The sequence below is a fragment of the Melanotaenia boesemani genome, chromosome 17 (assembly GCF_017639745.1).
Source record: "Melanotaenia boesemani isolate fMelBoe1 chromosome 17, fMelBoe1.pri, whole genome shotgun sequence".
Taxonomy (NCBI): Eukaryota; Metazoa; Chordata; class Actinopteri; order Atheriniformes; family Melanotaeniidae; genus Melanotaenia; species Melanotaenia boesemani.
In genome coordinates this window covers 25,510,693-25,538,240 of record NC_055698.1, presented here as the reverse complement: position 1 = coordinate 25,538,240, position 27,548 = coordinate 25,510,693, and the positions used below count along the sequence as shown (strand labels likewise).

At 40.7% G+C, this 27,548-nt stretch overlaps 2 protein-coding genes and 3 long non-coding RNA genes across 5 annotated transcripts in view; 2 read left to right on the top strand and 3 right to left on the bottom strand.

Annotated features, from left to right (window-relative positions):
• Positions 1-27,548, bottom strand: part of LOC121656682 (C-type lectin domain family 4 member F-like) — a 781,688-nt gene that overhangs the window by 594,333 nt on the left and 159,807 nt on the right. The window contains exon 11 of the mRNA XM_042011801.1: positions 25,874-25,933. Within this exon, the coding sequence (XP_041867735.1) occupies positions 25,874-25,933 (60 nt within the window). The remainder of the gene's footprint in view (positions 1-25,873; positions 25,934-27,548) is intronic.
• On the top strand, positions 1,943-26,615 carry LOC121656742. The gene is made up of 4 exons (XR_006013462.1): positions 1,943-1,953; positions 6,727-6,734; positions 15,861-15,865; positions 26,522-26,615. It is a non-coding gene; the product is annotated as an uncharacterized LOC121656742 (long non-coding RNA).
• Positions 16,955-22,913, bottom strand: LOC121656734. Its single transcript, XR_006013454.1, has 3 exons — positions 22,833-22,913; positions 17,592-17,686; positions 16,955-16,970 (listed from the first exon to the last, which is right to left on the bottom strand). It is a non-coding gene; the product is annotated as an uncharacterized LOC121656734 (long non-coding RNA).
• Positions 19,948-22,702, bottom strand: LOC121656697 (nuclear apoptosis-inducing factor 1-like). The gene is made up of 3 exons (XM_042011822.1): positions 21,984-22,702; positions 21,633-21,913; positions 19,948-20,221 (listed from the first exon to the last, which is right to left on the bottom strand). Exons 1-2 carry the CDS (start codon positions 22,393-22,395, stop codon positions 21,645-21,647), a joined length of 681 nt encoding a protein of 226 aa, XP_041867756.1. The 5' UTR covers positions 22,396-22,702; the 3' UTR covers positions 19,948-20,221; positions 21,633-21,644.
• Positions 21,369-21,988, top strand: LOC121656726. Its single transcript, XR_006013445.1, has 2 exons — positions 21,369-21,633; positions 21,755-21,988. It is a non-coding gene; the product is annotated as an uncharacterized LOC121656726 (long non-coding RNA).

The following is a 27,548-nucleotide window of genomic DNA, read 5'->3' as shown; positions in this document are numbered from 1 at the left end:
GTGTGGTTAAATGTGTGAGGGCCTATTTTTCCACTGTGACACTCAGACCAAGTCACCACGTCACCTTCGGTTGATCATGCAGCTTATTTTTAGAAGCAGCTCATCACATTTAAAATATATTCTCATATTCACCTGGACATGTCTTTACCTTTACAGCAGAGACTTGGCAGTAAATATGAAAAAAAGCTTGAAAATCATGTTTAATAGAACAGACATAAATTTGATGTAACTGGTAACAAATTTTAAAAATCTTTTAATCAGGGAAGTTACACCTTAATGTTATCTGCTTGTAAAAAGACATTTTTTACAAACACCAACCGTACAGAGATGTGGGGGTGTCCTTACACTATACTGTATCTGTTTCTATCATCTTTTTAGTCAATCAAGAGTTTTTCCTGTGGTCTTCATCGCTGTATTAATTTAAATACAGTCTCTTCTTCTCTTTTCTATTCGAGATGAGCTTCCTGTTGCCGTTTGTCTTTTACTTTCCAACTTTTCCATTATATAGATTCCTTCTTTAATCAATATTCATTAATCTTGAGTAGGAGAGTGTTGTGTACCCTACTTTATGTGATACCTTTTTTTTTAACCAGCTATTAATAGATTCTTAACCAAGTGTCTGTCTTTTGACAGAACATTTCCTTCTGACAGGTTATGGAAATACAGTACTGTACAACAGAAAGGGATCATATAACCAAGTATTTTCAGTAATAAAACCCATAAAATTTCCAAAGCTGTGTTATTTTATCACATTTCCAAAAAATATGAGTGATCTGTATTCAGAACTCCACCTTCTCTCCAACAGGGTATGTCTGTGCTTAATTGTTTGCCTGGACCTTAGGCGTAATAAAAAAAATAAAAAGTATACCAGGTTTTTCCAGAACTCCCTCCAGATCCGTGAGCTAGAGGATCAATGATACATTTTCCAAATATTTAACCTTCTCCATCTGCAATTTGTATGTTAAGTTCTCATTCCCATGTTTCTTTTATGTATTTTGTAGAATGTATATAAATGTTTTTATTATATTTCAGAAATAATTCTGATTTTTGTTACTTTGTTTGCTTTGTTTATGATTTATTCCAGACTATTCACTTCTTTGGTGGCGTCCATCCTGATCTCTTTCCTAAAATAGCTTGTAAGTTGCAGGTATCTGTAGAATTCATGTTTATCCAAATCAAACTTTTCTTTCATTTCTCAAAAACGCTCCAAGTGTTCATCTTTCAGTGAGACACAACATGCCATAATTTCCTTGGTTGTTCACTGTTCAGACCTTTTGTCATATTTAGTTAAAAATTGCTGTATGCTATCCACCTTAGTAAATTGGTGTCTTTCTATGTCTTATAACTCTTAATTATACTGAACCATTGCCTCAATGTAAACGTTGGGTTTGGATCTATTTGTTTTTTTACAGCTCATAATTTGGGACTCGATGACTACACTGGTAGGGAATTTGTTTATATTTGTTTCTTACTGATATTTACTTTATAGCCTGATAGCTGTTCGTATGTTCGGAAAAGTTTCATCAATATAGGTAGTGATTTATTTGGATGTCTGATGTAGGTTATGACATCATCTGCAACAAGTCCTATTTTTTGTTTTACGCCATTCACCATCACTCCTCTGATCTCTTGGTCCTGTCTAACAACCTGCGCGAGAGGCTCTATAAAGAGAGCAATCAGAGTGGGTGATAGACGGTATTCTTGGCTTGTCGATCTCTGTAGTCTAATGTTTTCTGTCAAACTTCCACAAATTTTTACTCCAACGGTTGGGTCGGAATTGTGTCTTTTCACACTGTATTGATTTATTATTATAATTGAATAGGTTCAATACTTTGTTCAGAATTTTCCAATTAACACATTAAAAAGCGTTTACAGTGTCTATAATTAACACTGTGCTCTTTTTGTCTTTTGTTGCTTGATCTCTCGCCTGAATTGTTCTCCTAATATTATCATGTGTCTGACGTCCTCTGATAAATCCTGTTTGATCTTGTATTATTTCTGATACAAAAGAGTTTACTCGTTTAGAGATTATTTTTGTATATATTTTGTAGTCCACAATAAATGTAGAAATGGGCCAAACTACAGTGACTTGCTTCCTTCCCACTGTCGCTGATGTGCCGTCATCACCAGACAGATCGACTCTCTTTCATATCTTCTCCAGCTTCCCTGACGCTGTGATACGTTTTTACTCCATCGCTCCAGTGTATCCATATCCTTGTCAGCGGTGTCTGGAAACTTATCCCCTATTCCTAGTTAGTTTGTGTCATAACTCTTGAGGTCTTTTGTGTCTTTGCTAACTGAAGCTCGACCTATGAACAGTGTCTTGTTGTGGTCTTGGGCCCATCTTTTCGACTGTGTCTTCCTTAAGTTCGCTAGTGTGATGCCCACTAATGTGTGCCCACAAAGCGTTTATTTTTGTTGGAGTGACTTGGAGTTTTGTGCAAAATATTATATTATTTCCTGTGAGATTTGCTTAGTTTATAGCTGACATTCATTCAGTAAGAGAGATGCAGTAACACAAGTTGACGAAGGGAGACTGAGTCACTGGTGTGCCACCGTTTTTCTCATAAGCTGAGAGATTCTGGAAGAACATTAACCATGACTCCCGTGTGATCATTTACACTCTGTTTTCCAGATGAGAAAACCCCACCAAACTACTGGAAGTTACTGCATCTTGCTTATAAATGCCTGATATTGATTTGTGGAAACATATGAGTCTAGAAGTGACTGTTTATGGTTTGTTTTCTTGCTCAAATGGCTGCTGAAGCGTAGCACTGGTCAGCTAACTAGCAGTAGCTAGGAGGTTAATGCTAGTTATATCCACTGAGCTGTTAAGCTATTAGCAACAATAAGTTGTGGATGAACGTGGGCCACACATCCAGAATTTTTGGTTTGATATATATGTGAATGAGGCTCCATGATTTAGTTTAGTTTTGTTTCTGTACATGATTAAAGGTTAAAACTGTTATTTTATGTATTGATTAAAACTGTTAAACTGTTAGCTAATTACAGTAGTTATGGTTAAAAGACAAATCAGCCATATAATTTATAAAGCTTTAAAATACGTGTTCAAAACAGTTTATCACAATATGTGAATGTAAGTGCATTTTGAGTGCAGCAGTATTAATATTAGTTTGTTTAAGGTTGATGCAGTTGTGACAGAGTGACATGCAAATGATTTATTATGGAGGTTTCTAAAACCAATGTTGGTGTTTTCTTGTGTTGTTGCAAAATCAAATATGTCTACAGAGACAATTAAAATGTACAGTGAAGTGCTGAAGTAAAAATTGGACAATGTCAACAGCAGAATGAGTTCATGTGTTAAATAAATAAGCTGAGAGATTCTGGAAGAAGATTAACCACGTCTCCCGTGCGATCATTTACACTCTGTTTTCCAACTTATCTGCTGCAGCGGGTTTTGGGGTTCCAGTACCCGTTACACTAGCTTCACTCTCAGAGTTTATATTTAGTGGCTTTTCAGCTTTGTCTTCCTTCTGGTTAGCTGTCTTACTTCTCTGTTTAGTTCCTTCACCCATATCCTTGCTATTGGTTGTTAAGTATTTAGTTTTAACTGACTTAAAAGTTAAGCAACTGCTATTTCCGCTATCTTCCCAGAAGTCCAAAAGGACATTTTTAACCACAGCTGTCCCTGTTTGGACACATCTGTTTGTACATAAACAACTGCTGTGTACAGATGCTAAGACATTCTCTGCTTTCCCTGCACCTGGAGTATATAACTGTAAAGTGTTGCTATCTACTGAGAGAATACACTGTTCTGATTACCAGTGTTTATGTCTCCTCTCAGACTAACACTGCCGTAGGCAAAGCAAATTTATTTGTATAGCACATTTCATGTACAAGACAATTCAAAGTGCTTTACATATATGGGGGTATTTTTCTATCTTTAATCAAGAGCGCAATTGTTTGCTTTGAGAGCAAGATTTCTGGTTTTCACACTCAAATATCATCCTGCTCGCTCTCAAAACTCTGCTCTCACACTCAAAAAGTGCCTCTTGCGTTCAAATATATCGTTCTTCCTTTCAAAACTCTGCACTCAGACTTGGTCTCTTTCCCTCACACTCAGACACTTTCTCTGCGCACTCAAAACTTCTGCTCTTGGATATTTTTTCCTCTCTCTTGGGTTGCAGAAAGAGCTGTCTGTCAAACCTCCTCCAGCCAATAGAATACGAGATAATTCGAGCAACGTCCTCACCTTCTACAGGGTGCGCTTGTTTTACTTGACACAGTGACTCCACACTCTTAGTCCACATTTTGTTTGAATATAAACTATTTAGTAGTGACTAATTATCATTTTATGTTTTGTATAACAGTGTCTCATTAATAAAACAAATAAGTTGTTTCTAATAGTTTTCTACATTGTGCAGTGTAATAATAACGATTAGCAAAGAAAACTCAACATGTTACGTTTCTGTCAGAGGGGGCGGGGCCATTTTCAAAACTCAACATAGCCCGACCGCAAAGGCTCATGGGAGATGCAGATTCAGCTGAAATTTAACCTTTTTTTTTTTATATCTGTGCTATAAATTTGAGTTTTCTGCTTCAATTCATGTGTCATGTTAACAAGTAGACAATGTCATAAAGTTCTGCCCTCTTTGAATTTTAGTTTTGGCACCATGAATGCAAAGGACAGTACAGGAAAGCAAACCACCACCAGCATCTAGTTCTTACTGTATAATGATTAAAGTAAAGAATAGTTATTGATATTGTTCACTTTAATGTTCTACTTTTGAGGTTTTAGATTTGTTAGTGAGAATAAGCATCTACAAAGTTATTCTTCTATGTGTGTCAAAGGTCAGTGAAAATACTGAACAGCATGTGTAAATGTAAGAGAATTCAGTTAAAACTAGTAGAGGCGGGTGGCAGCAACGGGTTTCCACAATATTTTCTAATAAACTGAACTAATCCAGGATTAGAGTGCAGGTAAATAAACTTCTTTATTTTTTATTTGATCAATTTAATCTGGTAGGCTAGATGTTATTGGCAGCCTGCCAGTTGCCAAACAATGCTTTATCTGCTTTAGCTTACTAGAAATTTTCGTGGAAACGCGTTGCCTTAAACCATTCCAGTTTTTACAAATGCCGAAACATTTCAAGTTGTATCAACATGACCAACCATTAGAATTTTAAAACCCATTAGTTAACCTATCTTAACTTCTTGACACCTCCAGTAGTTTTAACTGAATTCTCTTACATTTACACATGCTGTTCAGTATTTTCACTGACCTTTGACACACATAGAAGAATAATTTGTAGATGCTTATTCTCGCTCACGCATCTAAAACCACAACAAATAGAACATTAAAGTGAATGATGCCAATAACTATTCTTTACCTTAATCATTACACAGTAAGAACTAGATGCTGGTGGTGGTTTGCTTTCCTGTACTGTCCTTTGCATTCATGGTGCCAAAATTAAAATTCAAAGAGGGCAGAACTTTATGACATTGTCTACTTGTTAACATGACACATGAATTGAAGCAAAGAACTCAAATTTATAGCACAGCAATAAAAAAAAGATTAAATTTCAGCTGAATCTGCATCTCCCATGAGCCTTTGCGGTCGGGCTATGTTGAGTTTTGAAAATGGCCCCGCCCCCTCTGACAGAAACGTAACATGTTGGGTTTTCTTTGCTAATCGTTATTATTACACTGCACAATGTAGAAAACTATCAGAAACAAATTATTTGTTTTATTAATGAGACACTGTTATACAAAACATAAAATGATAATTAGTCACTACTAAATAGTTTATATTCAAACAAAATGTGGGCTAAGAGTGTGGAGTCACTGTGTCAAGTAAAACAAGCGCACCCTGAAGAAGGTGAGGACTATTTGCTATATTCTATTGGCTGGAGGAGGTTTGACAGACAGCTCTTTCTGCAACCCAAGAGAGAGGAAAAAATATCCAAGAGCAGAAGTTTTGAGTGCGCAGAGAAAGTGTCTGAGTGTGAGGGAAAGAGACCAAGTCTGAGCGCAGAGTTTTGAAAGGAAGAACGATATATTTGAACGCAAGAGGGACTTTTTGAGTGTGAGAGCAGAGTTTTGAGAGCGAGCAGGATGATATTTGAGTGTGAAAACCAGAAATCTTGCTCTCAAAGCAAACAATTGCGCTCTTGATTAAAGATAGAAAAATACCCCCATATACATAAAACATTACAGCAGGGTGCAGAAAGCAATGGAAGAAATACAATTTATCAAGTAAAAGCAGAAGGAAGATGCTAAACAAAAAAGATAAAATGCAAGAAATAAAGTTAAAGACAATATTAAAACTTAATTCCAGCTTAAAAGAACCAGGTGTAGATTTTGACTTCTTAAAAAAAACTAGTGAAATGCAGCAGAGAACAGGTGGGTCTTTAACCTTGATTTAAATAATCTGAGTGTTTCAGCTGATCTGAGGCTTTCTGGGAGTTTGTTCCAGACATGTGGAGCATAGAAGCTGAATGCAGCTTCTCCATGTCTGGTTCTGACTCTGGGAACTGATAAGAAACTGGAACCAGATGACCTGAGGGATCTGGTAGATTCATACTGGGTCAAGAGGTCTCTGATGTATTTTGGTCCTAAACCATTCAGAGTTTTATAGACCAGCAGCAGAACTTTAAAGTCTATTCTCTGACGAACAGGCAGCCAGTGTAAAGACCTCAGAGCTGGACTGATGTGGTCCACTCTCTTGGTCTTAGTGAGGACTCGGGCAGCAGAGTTCTGAATAAGCTGCAGGTGTCTAATTAATTTTTTAGGTAAACCTGTAAAACCACTGTTAGAATAATCAAGCCGACTAAAGATGAAAGCATGGACTAGTTTTTACAGGTCCTGCTAAGACATCACATATTCTTAATGTGATAGTAGGCTGACTTTGTGATTCCCTTAATGTGTTTCTCAAAGTTAAGGTCTGAGTCCATTAATACAACCAGATTTCTGGCCTGGTTGGTGATTTTTAGGTATAGACTGAAGATCTGTGGTGACCTTTAATTGTTTCTCTTTCACTCCAAAGACAATCACCTCAGTTTTGTTTTTGTTTAACTGAAGAAAGTTTAGACACATCCAGTTTAGAGTCATCCAGTCTCCTCAATGCATTTCCCAAGAGCCTGTACGGGGCCTCGATCTCCTGGTGACATTTTAATATATATCTGTGTGCCATCTGCGTAGCTATGGTAACTAATTTTGTTTTTCCTTGTGACCTGTGCCAGTGGGAGCATGTAGATGTTAAACAGAAAAGGCCCCAGGATGGAACCTTGGGGAACTTCACATGTAATCCTCTTTTTATTCTCTAAATAAGAGTTAAACCAGTGTAGCACAGTGCCAGAGAGGCCCACCCAGTTCTCCAGTCGTTTAAGCAATGTATTGTAGTCGACTGTATCAAATGCAGCACTGAGGTACAGTAAGACTGAGACTGACATTTTTCCATCATCTGTATTCAAACATATGTCATTAATGACTTTGGTCAGAGCATCTCAGTGCTGTGGTGCTGTCTAAAACCCTACTGGAAGACATTGTAGCAGTTGTTTAAGTTTGGTCAAATCTACATTTCGCGAGCTATCAAATGATATCTTATACTTGAATGAGACTTCACCCATCATGTAGATATTTTTGAGTATAAAGGCAGGAGCATTCACATTAAGATCTGTGAAGCACTGTGGCGTACCACACAGAGGGAATATAAAACAACAGACTTCACTCATTTTCAATGAAGGCTAAAAGTGATTAGCATGTCCAAGACATAAAAAAATAAATACACCCTTTTAGAAAGTCTGAAGTAAACACAGATGTAGTTATATCCAGTTCTGATTCTAGCAGCGATGCTAATGCGAACTATGACACTGATTTCATTATGCACTGTGCACAGTGGTATAAGGTGAGGATAAAAGTAAATTTTTTTCCTTTATCACAATTTGCTCAGATGTATGAACATTTACCAAGATTATGCATATTGACCTTATAATTAGAGAGTTATTGTCAATTTAATTTGGATAGGTCTGTTCAGGCAAACCACACCTCCAAAAATCCCTAGAGTTTAACGAGTTAATTAAGCCATAATTATGTTTTAATCTTGTGTAGGAATAAAAATCACTCCCATACATCTGGATTAGCTGTCCAAGCCATCAATGTAACATCTGGTGGTCGCCTGTTGCTTTGTTCATGACTGGTGAGAGACTCTGAGGTTATTCTAAGTAACTCTATCTATACATTCAAAGTATAAAAATACAAGTCCTCACAGCGTATTATGACTCCAGCCAGAATCAGAAGATACATCACTCCCAGGAACACCTTGAAAACTGTAACATGGCTTCTATTCACAGCTTGAAGGTTCTTCTGGTTGTTGTTTTCTACAGAATCCAAACACACAGAGAAACCATTATTTCTTTTTTTAAGGACTTTTTCTGAAACTGTGTTTTATCTACGCTGAACTGAATAATAAATATTTGAAATGATGATGATTCATATAAGTTCAACCTGTTTGGGCTGAAGTTACAGGAACTAAAATGGATGATAAATTAAGGAGTTGGTCTGATAATTTGAGAGTTTAAAGTCACAAACGTGTACCACATTGTTTTTTAACTTCATGTTGAGCCATTTTCAATATTTCCTGCTTACCAGGTCTTTGTAAGCTGCGATCAGAGTGCTGCTCTCCATCGTAAAACATCTCCACCTCGCTTTGCTCTCTGCCTCCTTCATCTTCATGGATCCTTGTCCTGTATTTCACTCTCAGATCTGGCTCAGGGTGAAGTTCAGCAGACATCTTGCTGAGAAATAACTGATCAGACTTTAGTCTCTGTTCGTTTATTTTGGTGTTGTGCAGCTTTCAGCTGTGAACTTTGAGGAAGTGACAGTACAGACCATGATGTCATTTATAAAAATATGTATGCATCAGTATTCACTGTGAACCAGTGTGTTTGTCCAAACTCCTAACTGGGATTGTATAAATTCAAAAGTTTGCTTGTAAATTTCATATATTGTGAATGGAGAAATGCACAAATTAGACTTTATTCAGCAGCAACACAATGCATTTAGAAATCTTTGTTAGTGACTGATTTGTAGTTTAATAGTTGAAGGAAGAGCTTCTGACACAGGAAATGGTTCGAATGAACTGTTGACTTCCCCTTCTTGAGGCCCAGACAGGGCAAGTCAATTTTATTTGTGTTGCACATATGAATACAATTCAGTGTACTTGACAATAGACAATGCAGAAACATTTAAAATAATATTAAGACACAATTAAAAAATCATGATAAAATATAAAACATATAACTAAATTTAAACAATTAAATGCTAGCAGCAGTCTAGAAAAATTAAAAGATACAGAACAAATTTCATTTTTAGGCAAAATGTTTTGAACATGGATTTAAAAGAGTCTACATTTGGTGAGAGTTTAATCTCCACTGGCAGTTTGTTCTACTTGTTTGGTGTTGAATGACGATTAATGAAAACATTAACTTCCTGCTTTGCTCTCCCTTCTCACCACCATCAGCACCACAGACAGTCTGCCTGATGACGTCAACACATTTTACACCCAGTTTGAGACCTCCACCCCCCACACAGAGAGGAGGCTCTCAGACACCTGGACAGCAACACACCCCTCCCCCTCACCAGTCGTCTTATCAGCCCAGGTAAACAAAGCTCTGAGGATGATCAACCCTCGCAAAGCGGCAGGGCCAGACAACATCCCTGGATGAGCCCTCAGAGCATGTGCCAACGAGCTGGCAGACATTCTCACCTTCATATTCAACCTTTCCCTCAACCAGAGAACTGTTCCATCTTGCTTTAAGACCACTACTATTGTCCCCCTCCCCAAAAAGACCCCCAGCTGTCTGAATGAATACAGGCCAGTAGCACTTACTCCAATCATTATGAAATGCTTCAAGAGAGTGGTGCTGACCTACATTCAGAGCTTCTTACCAGACACACTGGACCCCCTGCAGTATGCCTACCGGTCCAACAGGTCCACCTCAGACGCTATTGCTGCAGCCCTGCACATCTCTTACTCACACCTGGAGAATAAAGACTCCTACATCAGGATGCTTTTTACTGACTACAGCTCGGCATTCAATACGGTCATCTCCCACAAGCTCACTGACAAACTGTTTTCCCTGGAACTACACCCCATCCTCTGTGACTGGCTACAGTACCTTCTGACTCAGGCTATATTCACATGGCACTAAAGCTGGTTCGGGTGTGAAAACGGTGGCGAAAATTGGCAGAAAGGCTTCAACATCCCCACGACACCGCTGTAGTACATACTACAAGGCTGTGGGGGGTGCTAAAGAGTAAAACTCCACAGCTAGAGCAAAACAACGCATGCGCAGATAAAGGCTCACTGCGTGTTGCAGGAAGTTCACATGGGAAGCAGAGAAGAGAAAATAGCTGAAGATTCACTGCAAGGCAAAAGAGAAACATTTCTTTGGACTAATGAAGAGCTTCTTCTTCAAAAAATGCTTGATTACAAAGAATAAAAAACTTGAGAAAGGGTGGATTGGGAATCGGCACGTGTTCGTCACATTGACGTCATATCCTCTAGTTGTGCTGCTTTGCTGTCTGCACGGTACTGCAGACGGCAGAGGACTCAAACCTATCCACTTTGGTACCTGGCTTCAGACATGGTCGGTTTAATGGAGGTTAATCCTGGCTTCGTGGGGGTAAAAGGGTGGTTTGCTAAAATACTTTTGTGGTTTTGCTGCAAACCGGCGTCGTGGGGACAGCCCCTCAGTCTGTCAGGATTGGAAACAGGACTTCAGCCAGCATCATCACTAACACTGGCACACCATTTTAATAATGAATGTGAAAATTGTTATTTAAAAATGATATGAGATTTATTATTGTAAGATTATGGTTTTAATATTGCTGAGTATCTTTTTACATTATTTGTGCATGGCAATGAAATGTATGTAATGTATTGTATAATTATTTTGATCATGTCATTTTGAATGTGTAACTCTTTTTCGGGACCCCAGGAAAAATAGCTACAGCTTTGCTGTGCTAATGGGCATTCAAATAAATAAATAAACAAATAAATAAACAAACACCACAGTTCTCAGTCCCATCCTCTACACCAGGGGTATTCAACTAAAATTTAAAGAGGTCCAGTTAGAGAAAAAAAATTGGAGCCAAGGTCTAGGAGATCATAATGTCTACACACACACACACACACAACTCAAAAAAAAATAAAGGGAACACTTAAACAACACAATGTAACTTAAGTATGTCAAGCCCGGCTCGTGAGAGACTTGACAAACAAGACGCGGAACAACGAGGGATGCCAATTACAGAGATTTATTTAGAAAAGGTGCCTAAAGTAACTTAACAGTGTAACCTATGTGTACAATCTGTAGCATCAGTCGTGCGTGGAAGTGTTGGTTGTAGAGAGGTGTTGAGTGGGAAAACTAAAGTGGAAGAACTAATGAGTGCACAAACAAAGGACACAGAGTGCTGCAAGTGAGCAGGCCGGCGCGAGCAGAGCCCCGCAGGTGGAGAAGGCCTGGTATTTAAGCCCAAACGGGCCACGCCCCCGCCAGGTACCGCGGGAGAACCGGAGCAGCATACTGGCCACCTGAGAAACGGACGACAGAGGCGGAGAGAAGGAGGAGGAGGCAGAACAAGAGAGAGCGGGAAGCAAAAAGTAAAGTCCCCAGAGACGGACAAAATACAGCCCGCTCTGGGGTTGTCACAAGTATTGTAAGTCAATTAAGGAGTGGTTCTGCAGGTGGTGACCACAGATTATATCTCAGTTGCTGCTTTCTGGCTGATCTTTTGATCACTTTTGAATGCTGGCAGTTCTTTCACTCTAGTGGTAGCATGAGACGGAGTCTACAACCCACACAAGTGGCTCAGGTAGTGCACTTCATCCAGGTTGGCACATCAATGCGAGCAGTGGCAAGAAGGTTTGCTGTGTCTGTCAGCGTAGTGTCCAGAGCATGGAGGCGCTACCAGGAGACAGGCCAGTACATCAGGATACATAGAGGAGGCCGTAGGAGGGCAACAACCCAGCAGCAAGACCACTACCTCCGCCTTTGTGCAAGGAGGAACAGGAGGAGCACTGCCAGAGCCCTGCAACATGACCTCCAGCAGGCCACAAATGTGCATGTGTCTGCTCAAACAGTCAGAAACAGACTCCATGAGGGTGGTATGAGGGTCCGACGTCCACAGGTGGGGGTTGCGCTTCCAGCCCAACACCGTGCAGGACGTTTAGCATTAGCCAGAAAACACAGAGATTGGCAAATTCACCACTGACCCCTGTGCTCTTCACAGATGAAAGCAGGTTCACACTGAGCACATGTGACAGACGTGGCAGAGTCTGGAGACGCCGTGGAGAACATTCTGCTGCCTGCAACATCCTCCAGCATGACCAGTTTGGCAGTGGGTCAGTAATGATGTGGGGTGGCATTTCTTTGGGAGGCCGCACAGCCCTCCATATGCTCGCTAGAGGTAGCCTGACTGCCATTAGGTACAGAGATGAGATCCTTAGACCCTTGTGAGACCTCATGCTGGTGCGGTTAGCCCTGGGTTCCCTCTAATGCAAGACAATGCTAGACCTCATGTGGCTGGAGTGTGTCAGCAGTTCCTGCAAGACGAAGGCATTGATGCTATGGACTGGCCTGCCCGTTCCCCAGATCTGAATCCAATTTAGCACATCTGAGACATCATGTCTTTCTCCATCCACCAACACCACGATGCACCACAGACTGTCCAGGAGTTGGCAGATGCTTTAGTCCAGGTCTGGGAGGAGATCCCTCAGGAGACCACCCACCACCGCATCAGGAGCATGCCCAGGCATTGTAGCGAGGTCCTACAGGCATGTAGAGACCACACACACTACTGAGCCTTATTTTGACTTGTTTTAAGGACATTACATCAAAGTTGAATCAGCCTGTAGTGTGTTTTTCCACTTTAATTCTGAAGTGTTACACCAAAATCTGTGATCCATCAGAATCTGTGTCTGCATGTACGTCTTAGAAGATGAGTGAAGTCTTGAAAACCTGTATTTAATTCTGAGTTCATTATAGTGCAGGTACACATTCTGATGGCGATCAAAAATTGTGACCTAGACCACCCCTCTTACAGTCTGGACTCTTCTAACATAATATCCAATATTGTGGACAACTGTGAGAGAATCAGGGTGGCTTCTGTTGTAGAAAAATCACCAAGAGTCTGGAATGAGTAAAAGTAATATAAGGTTTATTTACAGGAGAAGTATTGAATAAAGAATTACTTGCAAGTAAAGAGAGTCGTCGTCCCGACTCGCATGGAGTCGGGAGAGACTCTGATGATTCATCAGAAAGAAACAGTTTTATTCAGCTGGTCCCCAGCTGAAGATCAAACAGCAAAATAATAAACGAGGAATAGAAAACTGAGTTGTGCCACTTTCTTCCAGTTTTCAGACAAAGCCCACATACCACAACAAGCTGATATCCCAAACAACTATTACTATCTAGCAGGTGAGAAAACCAGTCTCAACTCTGCCATTTCAGAGCTCTGGGAAGAAAGTGGTCAGTCTGACCTCACACACGCATACACAATGAAAACTGTAACTTCAGTATTCTGTAGAATGAGAACACACAATATGAAAATGTAATAGTGAATGGATTAACAATATTAAATTATTAAAGAAAACTGAATATACATGTGATTATGATATGAGTATATATGAGTGATTACCGTATGCAGCAAAATTTCTTTCACAATTCCCCTCTTTTGATTAAAGGAAAACCTTGTTTTACTATTAATCACACAAAACGCAAAGAAATTTACCATAACACCCTCACACAACAGAATGCCACTTTTATAATCACATCAAGGGTCAAAATGCACCCAGATTAATAAAAAAAAACTCATAATCAACATAAGTGGGAAATGAAGGAAGGATAAGAGCTGCTGATCCTACATGAGCATAGACACCCCTAGGTTGTAGTAAAAGCAAAAGTTTATAAAATATACACTGACACACCATAACATTATACTGAGGTTCAGAAATCATCATCATCACTGTTAAAACCAGTAAACCAATATCATCATAAGTACAAGTCATCACCTGCATGAGGTCCCGTAAATAATGTAAAACAGCTAAAATGTAGTTAGAAGTATCAGGAATCCAAATACAACACTCAGCACCTGTTACCTGACAGGCTCCGCCCAGGTCAGCGAGGAGGAATCCAGAGTCATCCCATTCTCCAGGGACGACACATAGAGCCTTAAGCTCAGGGGTCAGGGACTCAAAACCAGATGAAACTGGTACAAAGAGATTCTCAAGTTCAATAGCCAACTGATCTATGTGAAAAGCATTACGACCAGTAACATAAGAGTTATTATACAACCTAGAAACTTAGACCATGGAGCCGACCTCTCCCTCTTATGGAGGCCAGAGTGACGCCTGCAGGAATAGAGCAATAGTTAAATTAGAGGCCACACGTGCATAAGGAATAAGGAAGGCTAAGCAACAAATATCACACCAGTTACCTGAAAGGAAGAGACAGGCAAGAATGGTGACCACAAACCTACACAACACCTGTGGGACAGCAAGAACCCTGAGAAGGTGTGTGTGAAACAGCATATTCATACCACGAAGACCCAAAGAAGTAAAATGCACATCATACAAGCATAGCATCACTCAGGTGTAGCAAATGAGATCAGGGAACAGACAGAACAGCTGGAATTTGTGAATTTCAGAGCGATTTGCTCAGCCAGCACACGTGTTTCCTCATCATGATGATCAATCAGGTGACGTTTCACCAACTCCTGTGGCTGTCAGCCTACATGTGAACGAGAAAAGAAATGAAGCAGATGAGTATTTCTCCACAACATCTGCATTCAAGCTCCCATAGTCATCTGAAGGCCATGGTTGTTGCTAGTCACCACTCAGGGAAAAGGGGACAGGACAACCCATGTTGATTCTTCCAGGTGGATTAGATGAGTTGAGATCTACCCCAGAGATGGAGATGGAGGGGGCGGTGAAGATTGAAGATTTTCCACCGGTGCTGGGACACAGTTGCAGTGGCTGGCCAGGAAGACCACCCACAGGGGCACCTGGTACAGACCCGTGAACCTCTGAGCCGTTTAATGCTCCTTCTGAGGTCCTCACTTACAATCCAGCCACCCTGCATCAGTGTGTGTGAAACCCGTCCTCAGCTGGTTTTGGGAGAGCTGCTGTCACCACCTTTAAAGCCTCAGAAAGCACAAGGAAAAGGTTTCGCAATAAACCAACACTGAATCCTCACCAATGACGATTTCAGGTAGGGTCGGCTCAATTCCAAGACCAGGAGGCCTGCTAGAGAGAACCTGAAATGGACTGAGGTTCAACCTTGTCCTGTTACACATCCTCATGCAGGTCAGGAGGAGGTAGAGAGCCGTCAGCATGCAAAGCAGAGAATGTGAGGGGAGGGGAAGAGGAGAGAGGGAGCGAGGTGGAGAAGTAGGGAGACGTCCAGCGAGAGACGGCGGAGTGAGACAGACAGAAGTAACGGTGCCTGCCAAGGTCAGCAACCCGAGACACGTCCAAAACCAGCTTACTGTCCGGTGTTTAGACTGGTGTCTGCATCGCCAGAGCAACCAGCTTTATGAGAGAAAGATGTGGACAAACAAGCATTCAGGAACATCTGAAGTGTAGTTAAACAGTTTCAAGGAAAAAGTAAAAGTTTTATTTCTGTATTTCTAATTAATCAAACATCTTTGCAATAGTACTAAAATATTTCCTCACTGAAACATAATCATGGCCTTGGATAATTAACCAGTACAATAAAATCTATCTAACAACATGAAGTAGAAACTGACACACATGTTGGAAAAATAAGTTTCATTTGATTGAATAAAATCATAAAACATGAAAACAGGCATTTATTTGAAAGCTGTTTAGATCTCAGTGCAAGTTTCACCAGTCATGCCTTCAGTCCACATTTCACAGGGTTCATGAAAACAGTGAATCCCACTGACGTTCTGATAGAAGCTAAACAAGCACTGCAAGGTCAGTGAGGTTGCAGAAGTAGAGGCTTAAGATATAGGATTTAATTTCAGGTTTAGCAATGCAACATACACAACATGTCTAGAATGAGTAAAAAGGATCAAATACTGATAAGAAATAAAAACATTTAACAAAAAGTAAGATTGTTTTGTAACTGGGGGACTTTTAGAAACGTCCACATTTTAGTGCCTGGATGACAAGTTGAACTTTTTTTTCTATATCATCCAACATAATATGTTGTTTTTCAGTGTTTAGTTAAATTTGTAGAACACAAATTCTCATTTCTCCAGAGCTCAGTTTCTTTACTTTTTCCATCTCAGTATAAAAACACAATCCTTACAATTGTACTACATGTAAAAAGTAGACATTAGTTGTGGCCCATAGAAGCATCCACTAACGTCATTCTCCAGTACATCCTGCTGTTTGCAAAAGAAACGTAACACATTTCTGTTTACATTTATCAGAAGGAGGAAAGTTCTCCTCCATTGATCAGTCTGCAGTTATTCACACAATCCAGATTAAAACAACTAAGATTGAGGATTTTTCTTCTTGTTAAAATCTTCAGCTGCTACCTTCATGTGTGCCAGATAAATTAAAGATGATACTGACTGTAGATTTAGCAAGAAAAACATCATAAATCAAGCAAGTAAACAAAGTAAAGAGAGGCTGCAGTTTTCCTTGTTTTACAATAAATGAGTGGAACAAAGTTTATATGTTGTTGTTGTTGTATGGATGACTTCCACCTTCACTACTCTGTCTATATATTAGACTACAGAGGGAAGATATATGTAGATTATGAGTGACACACAACATCTGAAATTTACAACAAAGAGAACTTTTCTTAATATTTTTGGTGTCAAATTTGACAGTTTAATCACTGCAAACACATTTATATCACTGAGAGACGGAAGAATTTTTCTCACAGATCCAGTAAGACGTACCACTGGAATGTGCTGCTTGCCATTTTCCTTGATAACTGTTGTACATGTTCTGCCCTCCATCTTCCCAGAACCTGTTGGACAAATAAAACATCACATTCAACTGGACTGAAATTCAGGATTATTTCCACATTCAGATAAACTTCCTCTTTATAAGTTTCAGATGTTTTCTGTATTTCTTTTCTCATCATCTCATAGAACGTACACACATGTGACAACACACAGGATTATGGGTCTGGACTGATTATGGATCATTTATGGACTCTTGATAAAGTCCAACATTGTCTCTATTTATTCATTAAATTCTGTAAAAGCTGCTCAATCCTCCAGAAATGTTTCCTCTGCTGATCTGCTTCCTGGTTTTAAGCTTGTTAGTGGTTTTATTTCTGATCAGTCTGTCCTCCTCCATGACTTTTCACTGTGAACCATCAGACACTAGAAAAACCTTTTCAGCCATTAAATGTAGTAAAATACTTTGTCAGTTGTAAACATGTTTTGTTGTAGTTTTTCAGTCGGCTTGCAGGAAGTTTTTAGTAAACAAAGTTCAAGTTGTTCATTCAGAGAGATACTTGTTGAAACAAATTAAAATTATCTCCTGATTTTTCATATTTTTAGGAGAATATTGTAAGATTCTACATTTTAGATTTTACGTCTCTAAACAGTGATATTAATTAACATTGTAAAGAATTTCTTACGTTTCTGTCAGTGGAGATCCGTCCACCCATTTCCATCCATGTTCTTTCCATTCAAGACCGATCCAGAACCATGAACTCAGTTTACTGACAAATTCCTGGACAAACAAAGAAAAGGTAGAATAAAAAAAATCATTATTCTGCTCGTCTGTTGTAGTAACATAACTGTAACAATATCTGAAAGAAAAACAAACTTTTTAATTCTTCCATTCTGCAAAAACCAAAAGCAACAAAATGTTAATGAATACTTTTCAGTCTTTGTTAAAACAAATGTTGAAATTTCATTAAAACTACTGACTTTAGTTTCCTGTAGTTTCCTTTGATCAGAAAACAGTTTTCACTGATTTTGTTGTTATTGAAATTAATTTTTAGTGTTATGATTCATTCAGCAACATTTTTTCACTCATACTAATCTGGGGTCTCATTTATAACCGTTGCGTACGCACAAAATGGGGCCTGAAACTGGCGTACGCCTCTTTTCACGCAAAGGTTGTGATTTATAAAAAACAAACTTGACGTGAAAATGTGCGGTCTTTCACGGCAGCTCTGACCCATGCGTACGCTGGTTTTGGAGGCTGGGGGAATTGGCGACACAGATGGAGAGGTGGGGAATTAACAACACACTGCATCCAGAGTCCTCTTGTGGCAGCGTGGGGTCCTGTCACCATGTCTCCAATTAATTTTGCGCTCTGGCTGTATGACCGCAAGTGTGATTTCGGCTCACTGGTCAGCGTGCATGACTTCAACCCGGCAAGAGTTCATAACCCGTCTCCGCTGTCTATGCGTCCTGCTACACTCTTCCACATCCAATTTCTCTATATTGCAGGAGAACAGGCCGACATTAAAAGGCAATTTGCAGCAATGTCCGGTTTTCCTAATGTAATCGGCGCAATTGACTGCACTCATATTGCTATAAGGGCCCCATATGTCGATGAATTCATGTATGTCAATAGGAAGCATGTGCATACTATCAATGTTCAAGTCATATGTCAATCCAACATGATGTTGACAAATGTAGTTGCACGATGGCCTGGCTCTACACGTGACTCTTACATCCTAGCGCAAAGCAGTGTAGGGAAGAGACTGCAGGCAGGCGCTGTACGTGATGGCTGGCTTCTTGGTAAGACAATAACTTTATATTGACAACCAGCTTAGCCAGATGCAGACCACTGATGCACTGTTTCATTGAAATGCAGGGGACAGTGGCTACCCCCTCCGGCGCTGGCTCCTGACCCCCTTCCCAAACCCCCAGAGCGCAGAGGAGACCCTGTTCAATACCGCTCACTCCCGTGCGCGCTCAACTGTAGAGCGCGCCATCGGCCTTTTAAAATGCCGGTGGCGGTGTCTGGATGCGTCAGGGGGTAGATTATTGTACAATCCCCAAAAGGTGCGCAGGATCGTGAGGGCGTGTGGCGTGCTGCACAACCTGGCACTGAGGCACGGCATCCAACTACCTCCTGGCCTCCCCCCTCCTCGGAATGCCGACCCTCACCCACAGCCCCCTCCCAGACACAGGGAGTTCCAACACGGGGCACGGCTCCGTGAGGAGGTCATGCAGCGATTAAGCAGACAATAAGGTTCACTTTTTCACAAGCTCTTTTAATGTGTTTGGAATGTCGAACATAATGTCACACAAATTATGCAGTGTTGTTCTGATTTCCTTCAGTTCATTGATGGTTTCTTTTTGATCTCGCCATGGTCCGCTCTGTCCCGCTCACAGAGTTAACTGAGGTAACTATGTGTTGCCACTCACGACACTTACTCTTATTTGTCACGCCACTACTGTGGCTACCAAACAAAATAATTTTTCGACTCTCCACCTCACTCACTAATGCATCGATTTCTGCCTCTGTGAAGTTGCGTTTTTTGGTTCGCTTCCCTGCGGTTGCCGTTGTTCATGGATCACAACATGGATCAGCTGGCTCATTTTAATACACGCTGAGGTACTTTGCATTGACCATTTATGGTGGAAAGTGGGTGTGTAGTGGGCGGAACATGAGCCAAATTCACCTGCGCAAACTTCAAGGACGAGTGTGATTTATAAAGGGGAAATTGCTTGCACCTGTGCGTACGCACGGTTTTATAAATCAGAATATTTTATGGCGTACGCCAACTTCCGGTTTTGGGCGTAAGTACACTTTTAGTAAGAATCCTACGCACAGTTTTATAAATGAGACCCCTGGTCTTTGTTCTGGTAAATAAATCACATTTTTACTACATGTTTAACAATTATTCTTTTTTTTTAACAAATGTAGCAGAACTGAGTCAAAACAAAACCATAAAGTACTGAAATATGAAAATATTTATATTTAGAAATGAGTTCATGAAGTAAATCAAGTAAATGGATCTAATTGATCAGCTGGGTGCTCATTTATAAAGCTTGCTTACGCACAAAAAGCGGCGTAAGTGACTTTCTACGGAAAGTTTCTGATTTATAAAAACTAACGTGGCGGGAAAATGTGCGTACCGGTACGTAAACTCTGAAACTTGCTTACGAACATTTTGGAGACGGGAAACTGGCGGTGCTGCTGGTGAGGTGATGAACTTCACCTTCATTCATGCATGCCATCATGCCATCATATCCGACACTAGTGCCATAGAATCATAAACACAGAAGCCTGAAATATAGATGCGTTCCTGAAATCATACCTGTAGCCGACTTATAGGCACCCCATAGGAATTTAATGTTGTCAGTGCAGTATGGTCTTACTTGTTTTGATCGTAAAGCAAATGCACTCATTTGTTCACAGAAGCCTAATTGTGACAAGGTGTGTAGTAATGAGTGTAATTACTGAGTAAACATAAATAGGTGAATTACGACCGTGCGTAATGCAGAACTTCACAATGGATGCGCTGGCACTCCTTGAAGATTACGCAAACGGCAGGATCAGGATGGAGAGAGTTTTTAGAGACCATCAAGATTTCCTGGCCAACGATGATGACTGGCTGATATGCCGATTTAGATTTCCTAGAGCAGTGCTCTTAAATCTATGTGCTGAGTTGGGCCCAGTGTTGGAGCGATCAACCCGCCGGAACCATGCCATACCCGCGCATATGCAGGTGCTGACAACTCTCGGGATTCTGGCAACCGGCTCTTTCCAGCGGGAATTAGCCGACAGGTAATTTTAATTTAATCTCAGCTGACATGTTCCAGCCCAAAACTCAGTGGGTTTCAATAAGTTGTTACATTCCATTTTAGGTCTGGAATATCTCAGCCATCGCTGAGTAATGTAATGCCTGCCGTTTTGGATGGCATTATAAAAATGAGCAGTCGATACATAAAGTTTCCATACACTGTAGGGGAACAGGCCAACATTAAAAGGCAATTTGCAGCATCAACCGGTTTCCCAAATGTAATCGGCGCGATTGACTGCACTCACGTTGCTATAAGGGCTCCAAGTCAGAATGAGTTTGTCTACGTTAACCGAAAAAATGTGCATTCAGTTAACGTGCAAGTCATTTCCGACTCAAACTTGCTTCTGACAAATTTAGTGGCACGGTGGCCTGGGTCAACCCATGATTCATTCATCCTGGCACACAGCAGTGTAGGGAATAGACTGCAGGCAGGTGCTTCGCGGGATGGGTGGCTTCTCGGTAAGTATCAACAAACACTGTGGAAATCTCAACAAAGTCTCTGTTCTGAATTAATCTCCAAAACCTGCAGGTGACAGTGGCTATCCCCTGAGACGCTGGCTCCTCACGCCTTTTGCGAACCCGCAAAGCGCAGAGGAGGCGCGCTTCAATTCCGTCCACGTTCGTGCGCGCTCTGTTGTGGAGCGAGCCATCGGCCTCCTTAAAAACCGGTGGCGGTGTCTTGATGCGTCGGGGGGGAGACTTCTCTACCAGCCCAATAAGGTGTGCAGGATCATCATGTCGTGTGGTGTCCTGCACAACGTGGCACTGAGGAATGGTGTTCCCCTCCCACCTGGCCTCCCTCCCATTCACCATGAGGATCCTGACGCACAGCCCCCTCCCCGGCATGAAGACCACCAACGGGGAGCCAGGCTACGTCAGCAAGTCATGCAGCGTTTGTGAAAGGAATACAGTAGGCAAATCTCATTTTTTAACAAGTTCTTTTAATGACGTGGAAATTTCAGACAGTACAGCACACATTCCGCTAATTACATGACGGATTTGATGTAATTCATCACGAATTTCCTTCACAGCGTCGATGGTGTCCCTTTGTGTTTGGAGGACCGCATCTGTCAGCACGCGGCCACCTCCAGCTGTGCCGTGCGCCCGGGGCGCACTCGTGGTGGGTCTGACCATCTCCTCTGTGGATGTACCGGGGATCTCCTCACCCACTGCCTCCATCTGTAGAGTGACTGGAGATAAATAAAAAATGTTATTCGCTGCTTTTTACATGGCTGTTAAATTAAATAAACAATAATTTACCGGTCTCTGCTGTGGCGTCCGCCTGGTCTGTGTCCCCCTCATTCTCTGGCACTATGCCGTAGATGCTTGCGGGCCCAAGAATGGAGGCTATTTTCAGCTCCAGCGGCGTGGGGTTTGGTGTGGCAGGACCCCCGCCTGTGGCACACATTCCCTGGCGGTGGCGTGCCATCCTCCTCTTTGCCTCCACCTTGAGATCCGACCACTTTTTTTTAATGTCTGGCACGGACCTCTCCGTCACCCCCACACTATTGACAGCTGCAACAACGTGTTGCCACTCTTCTGTTTTCCGTTTGTTGCTGATGCCACTACCGAGGCCGCCAAATAATATGTTTTTGCGAGCCTCCACCTCACCAACAAGTACCTCCACCTCCGTCTCCGTAAAATTACGCTTCCTCGTCTTTTCGGTTGCCATGATTTAGGTTTAAATAGCAGAGATCAGCTGGTTCATTTATATGCAGAAATGTCCATGAGGTGCTTTGCATTGACCATTTATAGTAGAATGTGGGCGTGTAGGGGGCGGGCTAGCAGCAGAATTCACTTGCGCAAGCTTTCAGGCAGAGTGTGATTTATAAAGGGAAAATTGCTTGCACCTGTGCGCACGCACGGTTTTATAAATCAGAATATTTTGTTGCTTACGCAAACTCTGGATTCTTGGCGGACGTCCACTTTTAGTAGGAATCCTACGCAGAGTTTTATAAATGAGCACCCTGATCCTGATTTTAGGACTTGAAAACCATTTAAAGTGAAATCCATCAGGACAGGAAGCAGACTGACAAAAGATCAAGACTAAAGTACCAGATCAGTTACATCAAAGTTCACACAGACATAAAAAATCAAACACACACCCACCTGTTCCTCTTTGCTGTTTATGATCACCAGATCAGCTCCTCTTTCCTGACAGTCTTTCCTGCTTTTTGACCAGTTTTTCAACACAGTGAATTTAAAGTAACAACTGCTTCCAAATCTTTTCCATCCAACAGGACAACTGATCTCTGAATATCAAACAAGTATTTCAAGATCAGATTTTATGTTATTTAATGTCAAGTCAATAATACTTTCAGGATATTTACACCATAAATGGTTCAAGTTTCTCATTTATATATATTGGTCCTTCACAGAAATATTCATACAGGAAAAATTAAATCAGATGTTAGTTTTAAGTTGCTGCCAACGATACATCACAGAAAATTCACATGAATTCAAAAACTAACCAGCAAATGTGAAAACGTGACTCGTATTGTAGTTCAGTGTGTTTTTATCCACTTTGTCTCAGTGAAATGTGATTTAATGCAGTGTAATGTAATGCAAATGAAGACGATGCTCTACATTTTAACATGCTCCATTAAGTTTCATTTTCAATCTTTAGTTCTTCTTAAAATGACTCCAGAAACCCACTGAAGTATGATCTGTTTCCCTGTTTCTCCTTTTCAGGAAGTATTGCCGTAGTATTCAGTCATCGTATCCAACGTAGGTTGGGTCAAGTCAGCTGGACTTGGTTTAGTTTCATGAAAACATTTTGCTCTCATCCAGAAGAGCTTCTTCAGTTCTGATGGAGAAAGTTTTACTGAAGTAGTGAGTCTACAAGCTGAGGTGTCATTAATAGCAACTATTGTCAGGAGTTTCTCTTGAGGCTAAGTGGGGGTCAGTCTCTTCATTGTCTTTGGTATGGCTGAAGAGATGCTGCTGTAGGTGGGGGAGAGCTGATGTCTCAGTCCTCCTCCTCTGTTTACTGAAGCTTTTTCTACTTTGACATAGATGGCCTCTTTCACTTGCTGCTCAAACCACTCGTCTTCTCTGTCCAAGATTTTATCACTGAGGTCCTCAAAAGTCTGTATTTTAAAATGAATGAAGGAGAAAATCTGAGTCCTGATCTGATGAGTTTCTCTCCTGTGTTGAGCATCCATCTGTTGAGTGATTGTTTTCCTCAATATAGAGCTCATTGCAGTCCTCACTGCACTGACCTGCAACACCAGGTTGCTTTTTTAAGAGTGTGGAGTCGGGTCTTTAGGATGAGTCAGTTTCTGTGTGACGGGGTGGCTGGGTTTGACAAACATGGCTATTTGCTGTTTGTTAAAAATCCTCCTGAGTTTCTCAGATGTTCCAGCCACATCAGGGATGACAACTCTTTCTTTTCCTTTTTCTTCTTTTCCTTTCTCACTGTGTCGGTGGTGTTTCTGGGTCTAGTTGCAGCTTTAATAAAGGTCCAGTCCAGGTAGAAACAATCCATAAGTTCTATCATCCTAAGAGATATTTATTCTTTGCTCCTGGGCTTCTGCATTGGTGGGGATGTTTTCTGGCCGGTACTGAAGCGTTCTGATAACTCCGAGCTTGTGTTTAAAGGATGAGGGTTGTCCAGTCTGCAGGCTCCTGTCCTCCATCATGTGGACAGTACAGTCCAGGAAAGGCAGCTGTTGTTGTTGTTCACATCTTTTCATGTGATTTTGATGTTCTTGTCCACATAGTTGATGTAATCAGTGAAAGTCTGCACTGCTTTGCTTTGACCCATGTCAGTCATTGTTGGAGACCACTTTGTTTACATGCAGCCAGCCATGAAAGCAGTAGAGACGGTAAGTAGATGTCTACTACAGGACAGTAGCCTCCTCCCCAGAAACAAGCTCAACCCAGTGGTTTCACATGTTACTGCAGTAAAATCTCCCCTTATCTCCATCAGAACTGATGACGCTCTTCCTCGATAAGAGCACAATGTTCTGAAGGAACTAAAACAGTCCAGTTGATTTGAGACAACCAACACTGGATGTCATGACCTGGATGAATGAGAATCTTCAGACATCCAGTAATTATTCTTCTTAATTTGAACTTTTAAATCAAAACTGTTTTTCTTTTTCAGAGGCAGATTTTTCACAATTATAACAAAGATCCTCTGATAAAAACATATTAAACCAGGTCCATCTTTGTTATTTCCCATCTCCATTTTCTCTTTTCTAACACAGACATTACAAATTTAATGTTCCGCAGCTTAATGATGTTCAGGATTAACAACAAAGTGAAGGGAAGTGGTCCATAAAATTCTTCACATCTTATCAGTCATGAGCAGAAAGAAGTGGTGCTGTTTTTAGATCAACAAAGCAAGTTTTAAACAATAAAACGATCAGTTGTTTCCAAAGCGACACCAGTGAGGTTCAGTTAGTTCCTGGAGTCATGCTGCCTAAATCGTAATCTGGCTCATCCTATTTTATAAATGTTATCCTGTCAAGTTGTTCTGTTTATCTTTAAAATGTTAAAGATTATGTTAATTATCAAATTTGTAACAACTTTACTTGTTAAAATGATAAAAACAACTTTCAAGAGAAGGATTCTGAATAAATTTAGTTACAAATTCCAATATTGATGAATAAATAAAGTTTACAAGTAAAGACGATTAATAAAGTTTAATTTAAATAATAGATTTTATTTAATTTTATTTTAAATTGAAATGTAAGTTAATAAGACAGATTGAAACTATTGGAAAATAATCAACTTGTGAACAGTTTAATATTGCTGTTGTAGTTCCTCCAATCTGTGACCAAATTACATGGAAACTTGTTTTGAGGTGTTTCCTTTTTATCATCTAGTATGTGAACAGGGTGAAATCTGTTCTGTAAAACTGTTCATTCTCAAGGTAAAACTAGATTCATGTCACATGTTCAGAGGTGATGTTATGTGTTAGTTTTCAGTCTTCTATCACCTTCAGTCTTGTTCTTCAGCTTCTTCATTTCATCCATTAACTGGCTGTGATTTTCACTCAGGATTTCATGACGGCTCTGCAGCTGACTGAAGTTAGTTTTTGTAGCTTTAAAACAAACATAGTTAAAAATGTAAAACATGACAATATTGAGGTAAATATTATGAAGTGTGATATTGGTGTTTATTCAGATAAAAATCTTTCTTACCGGTAAGTTTGGCCTGCAGCTGACTGTTACTGTTGTTCAGTTCACTTATTTTCCAGGATACTGAAAAACAAACAACACAATCAGATACAACAGGAGTAATTTGCCCACCACAACCACTTGTGCTTTTCAGTTTCTTTGTCACCAGGCTGAACCAATCAGATACTAGTAACGAACAAACGTGCCATAGTTGCTTTATTTAAAGTGTCATTCATTAGAAGTGTAGTTACAAAAACGGTGCTACAGTAACGTTACTAGTAACACGTTAATACCAACACGGCTCAGCCCAGAACCTCAATGATGTGAAAGCAGTGCAGCTTACTGCAGCTCCTACCATCATCATCATCAACGGCATCTGATGAAGGTTCTGCTGTAGCAAACATGTCAATCATTTTTTGATGTTTGTCTTTTTAAAAGAATGTTTTTAGTGCACCAGTTTCTCTCCCCCTCTGTTTTCTCTTCTTGGTTCTGTCAGGTAACTGCATCCAGTGGTACAGAACCAAAAGAGGTTTAAAGCTAAATTAATACATTTCAGCCAGCAGCTGTGATCTTCCTGTTTACAGCAGTGATGCAGCACAACATGAGCAGAGATGAAAAGTCTTGTTAGGTTTATTTTTCTCTGCAGTAGCTTGTAAATATTGTCAGTCTCAGGTTTTTGGGCTTGTTTTCTTAAGTGTAGTTGCTTACTCAGGCTTCCTCTGCTCCCTTTGTGAAGCCCTCCTGATTCTCTTACAGTTGTCCATAAAGCAATAATACCTGGATGTGGAACGGGACATGTGAACTCAACAGTCCTTTTTTTAGGAACTAGTGTCCATAGCTTGTTTCCTTGGTAACTGCGGGCATCCGAACTGGCACACCCCTACCCACAACTTAACTTGACAGAGAGACGGTGACAATGCTGATGTAACAGACATCATAATGCACGACTAACAGGACTCTGCGAAAAATAGGTTTTATAAATTAACTTTGCACTTTGTGACGATTTTTAATGAAAATTTCTTGTTTTTTTTTATTTAAAGGGCCCAATTATTCTATTTCTACTTTTTTTTACAGTATTACAGTGGTGAATACTAAATCTTCTTCCGGCTCTCAACCGAGGCAGACACTTTTCTTCTCCCTCCCTCCTCCCACTCTGCCCTGCTACTGTCCTGTCATCTCTGAGCCTCTCTCTGCATTTCTTTCTGAAACTCAAATCTTGAATATGGATTTGATCAGATGGTCCCTAAATGCAATGACCAAATTTTTTCGAACTGGAAAACAGGTGTAGGGCAGCCTGCTTGTCCTGGCGGAACGTTTTCGGCTGGATATATGATGGATTCCTGGGGAGTGTGTGGAAAGTGTGGAAAGTCATGTGTCTGTCGAGGACACTGAAGACATCTATACATTCAGATTCATGATTACTGGGTTTCTGCTGTTTGGAGCGGGCGGTTTCCTGGCATATCGCAAAATTCGGACACTGTCGGCGGTCACTGGCAAGCTGCCGGATTTCTGTGCCAGTGTGTGTCGAGCTATGAACAATCAGACTTTGGCGTTGCAGGAGCTAAATCATAAACTGGAGGCTATTCTAGTTCTGGATGGCAAGCTGGTTGCGATTTCTGAGCTTGTACGTAAGGTGGTCACCAACTTGGAGAAGTTGTCTGCTCGGCTGGATGGAAATTGACCCACAATTCGGATGATT